Below are 6,504 nucleotides of genomic sequence, written 5' to 3'. Positions count from 1 at the left end.
AGGAGGTGTCTGGTCAGCGCGGGATTAGTGTCCTTGGTGCTTACTTTGTTGCTATTGAAGTGAGGCCTTGACAGGCAGACACAGCCCACATGTGTTCCTGACAACACAATACAGAGCCGCGAGCGAAGGCATCAGTGTGTTTGTATAACACACACACACACACACACACACACACACACACAGAGAGAGAGAGAGAGAGAGAGAGAGAGAGAGAGAGAGAGAGAGAGAGAGAGAGAGAGAGAATGGAAGGCGTAATAGTGCAATATATGGACCATACTGACTGGTGAAGAAGCCGTATTGGGTTCATGTGTGTAAGTGGTTAATGACGTTTCTGAATTCGAATGTCTGTAGTTATCATCATTACGATAGTAGATATTTCAAGTTTTTTTCGTGATGGTGGGAGCGGGTTCACTCTTCTCGCTGACAGCGTAGGTGACAGACTTAGAAAAAATAATTATGCATATAAACTTTATAGATACTTTAGTTAATTAATGTCAACAAAACACTCGTTACTTCTAACTAGCATATGGGACAAGGAGTAAGGAACCACATTCTGCTAGTTTCAGCGAAAGGTTGTTTATTGTTTAGTTCAAACGTATATAATAATAATAAGCTGTTGTGCATACGATGATAATTGATATTCAGAATACAGTATTGTAACTAATGCTGGCCTTGGTATTTTCCTGTCATGCGAAGTGGTGTATCACCGTAGAGACAGCAACGCAATATGTATTTCATAACTTAATATCCTTACATATTATGTTTAAATACCAACGTGAACATGCCATCACCACAACGTTCGTTAACCCCGATACTCGCTCCGGGGCCTTCCTCCCCCCCTGCACCTGTCCCCCTTAATTCCGCCTCAGTAACTGCCAGACGTCAGCTAATAATTTACTCTTTTGTCTGATGTTTCAGTTCATGAGTCCTTAAATCTTGAGTTTCATGACTTAGCAGAGGAAGAGATAGTTCTTCTGTCGGTGGCTGTACATCATTTTGAAAGAATTGAAATCATACCAACAAAAAATACCGACACAAAATATCAGTTTATCTCTGTTTGTCCCAGCCAAGCAGCAGCGAGAGCGTCACGTAACTCCCAGCCGGGTTTCGCGGGGAGTCGAGGGCCACCATGCCACCTACCGCCGTCGGGGCAGCATCTTTGTCGTGTTGTTACTGTTGTGTGATTTTTTTGTGCGTTACTGGGCAGCGGCCTGGCGTGGAACTGAGCCTCGAGGTGAGTAACAGCTAGAGGGTCGGCCGTGTCTTAGGGTGCGTTGTTACTTGTTAAGTTGGCGGCGTGTCACGACAGATAGCTCCATACGATGATTGTGCTTACCCTACAGGCAGTGTATTCCTCCCCTTCGCTCATAACACCCCAAGGCGGTTATCAATGCCCTCCTCCTCCTCCCTGAGCACATCTCCCTTCCCTTTGCACATGTGGTGGGATTCAAGGTCTTGAAGACGTAAAATTGATTGTAAAACGTGGACAGCTTATACACGCGAGTCAGCGCAGTTCGGTCACGTTGGCAAGCCTGGCTCTGCGCCGCGCCGATGCCAGACGTAGCAATGTCCCACCACAATGATTAATTTGTGTACCTCTGGCCAATGGTTTCGTTAGAAAGGCAACAAAAAAGCCGAACAATTTTACTAAGCAAGTACATGATGCGTAGCATTTTGGCGACTTAACTCCTCGTTACCGTGTTTGATGAAATGACTCACTTGTTCGTTGCTTGGTTCAGTGTGTTCGAACAGGGACGAATGAGGTGGACTGGCACTTAGGGAGGTGAGAGGCAATGGTGCATGCTTTTCTCCTATCAATTCATTTATACTGTATTCTGCTGACACACACACACACACACACACACACACCATCATCTATCACTTCACCGTTTTCTAAATCTTCATGGGATACTATAATGAAAAATATAAATGGTCTGTCTACTTCTTTCCGACGTGGCTGTACTCACAACTTACTTACCATTATTTTTATCGTAAACTTGTTTTCTTCAGGCCACTGGATTCAGCGTCACCAGCGGACCTTGGCACATACAAAGCTCCCTATTGACAAACTAGAAGGTTTTACCTGCTCACGCTGTCCCTCGGTACCTGCCCTCACCTGAACACAACCTGGCCGTAATAATCCGATCATCCCTTCTCAGAAACTTTCCCTTCTTATTTTTTCCCTCTCGTCTTAGTTTATTTTCCCTTTCTTCCTCCTCTTGTCCCCCCTCCTACTCCTTCAAATCTTCGTGTTTCTTCGTTTCCTCTTGCAAACTGCTTATTTTTTTCTTATTTTCTTCGAACCCTCCACAATTGTCTTGGATTATTTATTTTGTTAGTTATTTGTATGTTATTTTTCTTTGACACTTCCTCTTATGTTTAGATTATTTTCACATTTTGTCCTGTCATCTGATAAGTCTACATGCATATTATTATTTCTCCTCCTCCTCCTCCTCCTCTTCCTCCTTCTCGTCCTCCTCATCCTCTCGCTCCCTTACCTCATCCAGCCCGTCACTCACGATACTTTCTCATAACTGACGTCCACGCGCCTATCAGAAATTACCAAATCAACCGGGACGGAATGGAATCGGAGGTGGAAAGATGAATGACAAGGCCTTTCTCTTCTGGCCACACTTATCTACTTTCTTTTAGAGGAGCAATGCCAACGGACTTTTTTGTTTATATTTATTTTTAGCCCTTGAGCTGCTTCCTTTACCGCAAGACAAAAAGGCGCATGGGAAAGAGAATATCAAAGCCGTGAGCGCTGGTTGAACGTTACTATTGTCATTATGTTTTCATGGCAGCATTTCGAGGCCTTGCTGTCTCAGGTACCCGCTAATGAATAATGCGTGTACGTCGTGTAGTGATAATTTAAATGGTAATGTAATGCTTGTTAATTATTAAGTACTGCGCGGAGAGAGGTTGACACCTTGATGATTTACACTAATCCGCTATGAATGAAAATGGTGAGGTGGTTGTTTGGTTTATGTGTATTACTGTAAACGATAGGTGTGGGGAGTACCTGTGTTGTGTGTGGGTGGGTGTGTTTGAAGATGAAGGGGAGACTCGTAATTTAATAGGTAGCGTTACTCGTGTGTGTGTGTGTGTGTGTGTGTGTGTGTGTGTGTGTGTGTGTGTGTGTGTGTAGCTCCATTTATATGCAGCTTGATATAGCATAATAGTTTTAATGTTTTTTTCGTATAGATGTATGTTGCATTTTATTTTATTTTTGTCCTCATTTTGTATACATTAATAATCATCACTATGTACAACTTTTTTTTCCAATTATCCTTGTGTTGTTTAGTTTATTCCTCTCTTTATAGTTTGCTAGGTTCACAATTGCACACACACACACACACACACACACACACACACACACACACACACACACACACACACACACACACAGCGAGGGGGTCTTCCAGGAAACGCATAACTAACTCCAAGAACTGTTTATTTGTTTTATCCCCGGAAACAAACGTGTAATAAAAGTTGCAGAAGTATCTCCCCATTAAGTTATCCCGTCGCTATGAAACGAGATTTCCTCCCCAACTCTCTGATAAAGGACTCACTTCCCTCCCCTCTCTCCCCTCCCTTCCTGCCTTCCTCTTCCTCCTATCCTCCCCTTCCTCCTTCCTCTCCTCCCTTCCCGCCTTCCTCCTTCTTCCTATCCCCCACTTCTTCCCTTCCCTCTTCTCCCCTCCCTTCCTTCCTTCCCCCTTCCTCCTATCCTCCCCTTCCTCCTTCTCCTCCTTCGTCTCCCTTCCCTCCCCTTCCTCCTTCTCCTCCTTCGTCTCCCTTCCCTCCTTTCCCCTTCCTCTTATCCTCCCCATCATCCTTTCCCTTCCTCTTCTCCCCTTTCTTCCTGCCTTCCCCCATCCTCCTATCCTTCTCTTTCTCCTCCCCTGTGAGGCACGAGTCGCCTGTATCCAAGTTAGCATCCTGAACAAGTACTAGGCTTGGCACCCTTGCGTGTAATAAATTAATCAAAACCCTTCCTCCTTTCCCCCTTTCTCCTTTCTCACCTTCCTCCTTTCCCCTCTTCCTCCTTCCCCTCCCTCTTCTTCCCATTCTCCTATCCCCCACTTCTCCCCTCCTTCCTTCCCCCGTTCATTTTTCCTATATCCAATTCACCCGTTGCATTTGTCTCGTGTTTTTCTTTCTTTTTCGTATTTCTGGGGGACGGGAAATGGAAACAAACGTTCGACTCATTACAGTGGTTTATCGTTTCATGTAATTCCGAGCAAAAATTTACCGCAAATGAACTGCTCAGAGGAGGAGGAAGGGGGAGGGAGAGAGAGGGAGGGAGTGGCTGGTGGCGGGCAGGCGCTGGAGTTCATTATCAAAGTTTTGGGCGACGCGATGTAAGTTTGCTTCCCGCGATGTGATTATTGGGTAACAAATGATATCTTTCCCTCTCTCCTTCTCTCTTTTTAATAAGTAACGCGGGAGTTGTGTTGTTGTTTTTACCTTAATGAGCTGAATAAAGATTTCCGGAAATATTCGTATTTTTGCGGACATTATTTTTGTTTGTTTTTTCATCCTCGTTACCACGTTTTTCTTGTCCTTTCATATCTTTGGGCTTATGTGTGAGTGTATGCAAATTCGTTTATATCTTTCTTTCATTTCGTTTTCCTTCAATTGTCACTTTCTTCTTGCTCTTTCTTATTCTCCAGCTTGTCCGTGTATATGCAAATCCTTTTTCTTATTCTCTCATTCCATTTTCTTTCCCTTCTTTGTTTTGTAGTGTTGCTCGTAGATTCGACTGAAGCCAAAGGTTCGTGTCGATGTAATGGTGTTCAGTTATAAGGTGGAATAGGAGGAAATGGAAAAGGAGGGAAGAAAGAAGGAGGAGAAGGAAGAGGAGGAGAAGGAAGAGGAGGAGGAGGAAGAGGAGGAGGAGCAGAATACATAGGAATACATAAGAATACATAGGAAGAACAGACACCAGAAGACCTATCGGTCTATGACGAGGGTGTCAGTTTACTACCGCTACTACTAGTAATCTACGTGTGGTAGGACAGGACAGAATAGATGAAGGCTCCTACCCACCCACGTCTCCCTCCGGCAACATGCCGGCAGGAAATAGTTAGAAGAGAACACCATGTACCTTTAAGGAAGAAAGGGCCATGGAAATTTTACAGTAAAGAGAGAAATAAGAGGAAATTACTACCCTTAACTTACGCTACTGGTAACCTAAGCTGTGGGGGAAAATGACTTCATTACATAAGACCATAAGAACACAGAAACACAAGGAGACTGGAAGCGGCCGAGTGGCCTACACAGGGCAGCCTCAGGATCCCCCCTAATACTCACGATGGGTGAGGTGTAGTTTCAGGGGCACAGGTGGAGGTTTGATCCTCGTTTTACCGGCGGTACTAGGCACGGCACCAGTAACCTGTCACCTTACTGCACCCACACCTCACTCCACCTGTCATGCGGACATTAACTGTTGCTTTACTCTAATGTTAACTTACGCTACTTTCAATCTAGGTTGTAAGGGAGAATAATATGGATTTAGGTTGAGGTCTTGCTGCAATCTGTCTGAAAACATGCGAAGAAGGGTCAGTATAATCTTATATCCCTGAAGTACCTATCCAATGAAGACTTGAAGCTATTGATACTCTGCGCGCTAACTACTGACGGTGGGAGTCTATTCCAGTGATCGACGACTCTATTATTGAAAAAACTTTTGCGCACCAATGTGTTACATCGGTTTCCCTTTAACTTCATACCGTTGCTGCGTGTTATTGCGTTGGTGTCTCTCTGAAATAGACTATCTGGTTTAATGTTGTCGAATCCATTAAGGATTTTGAACACTTCAATTAAGTCCCCTTATCCTTCGCTTTTTTAGGGAAAACATATCTAAACGCTTTAAACGCTCGTCATATGGCAAGTTTCGGAGCGCTTGAATTTGTTTGGTTGCTCGTCGCTGTATCCTTTCTAGCAAAACTTGATCTTTGATTTAGTTAGGTGACCAGAACTGAACGGCGTATTCTAGATGTGGTCTTACAAATGCTAAATATAATCTCTTCATAAGTTCGGGTGATTTATAATCAAAGTTTCTTGATATTAATTCCAACATCATATTGACTTTTTTACTCGCTGCAGAACATTGATCACTCATTTTAAGAGTGTTACTGATAATGAAACCAAGATCTTTTTCCTGTTTTACTTCGCTAAGCTCATGTCTTTGAATCTGATATTTAAAGTTAGGATTTTTTCACCTATGTGCATTATTTGATCCTGCTTTCGGCCACATCTTTTGTTTCTTTTTTAGGAGCAGCGAGTAGCGGGCTTTTTTTTATTATTGTTTTCTTTTTTTGTGTGCCCTTGAGCTGCCTCCTTTGTTGTAAAAAAAAAAATATTACTTTACATTTATCTACGTTAAAACTCATTTGCAATTTTTCGCTCCAGTCGGTAAGTCTTATTAAGTCTGATTGAATATTCTCGCAACTTTGACTGTTCATTACCGTACCTCCTAATTTGGTGTCGTCGGCGAAT

General features: G+C 43.3%; 1 protein-coding gene across 1 annotated transcript in view; it reads left to right on the top strand.

Moving 5' to 3' along the window:
- The first annotated feature begins 1,124 nt into the window (after window positions 1–1,124).
- The window catches only part of LOC126995340 (uncharacterized), a 112,046-nt gene continuing 106,666 nt past the window's right edge, over window positions 1,125–6,504 (top strand). Inside the window, exon 1 of the mRNA XM_050854820.1 lies at window positions 1,125–1,234. Coding sequence (XP_050710777.1) covers window positions 1,130–1,234 — 105 coding nt within the window. The 5' untranslated portion in view covers window positions 1,125–1,129. The remainder of the gene's footprint in view (window positions 1,235–6,504) is intronic.

Source organism: Eriocheir sinensis, chromosome 8, assembly GCF_024679095.1.
Source record: "Eriocheir sinensis breed Jianghai 21 chromosome 8, ASM2467909v1, whole genome shotgun sequence".
Classification (NCBI taxonomy): Eukaryota; Metazoa; Arthropoda; class Malacostraca; order Decapoda; family Varunidae; genus Eriocheir; species Eriocheir sinensis.
This window is presented reverse-complemented; position numbering and strand designations above follow the sequence as displayed.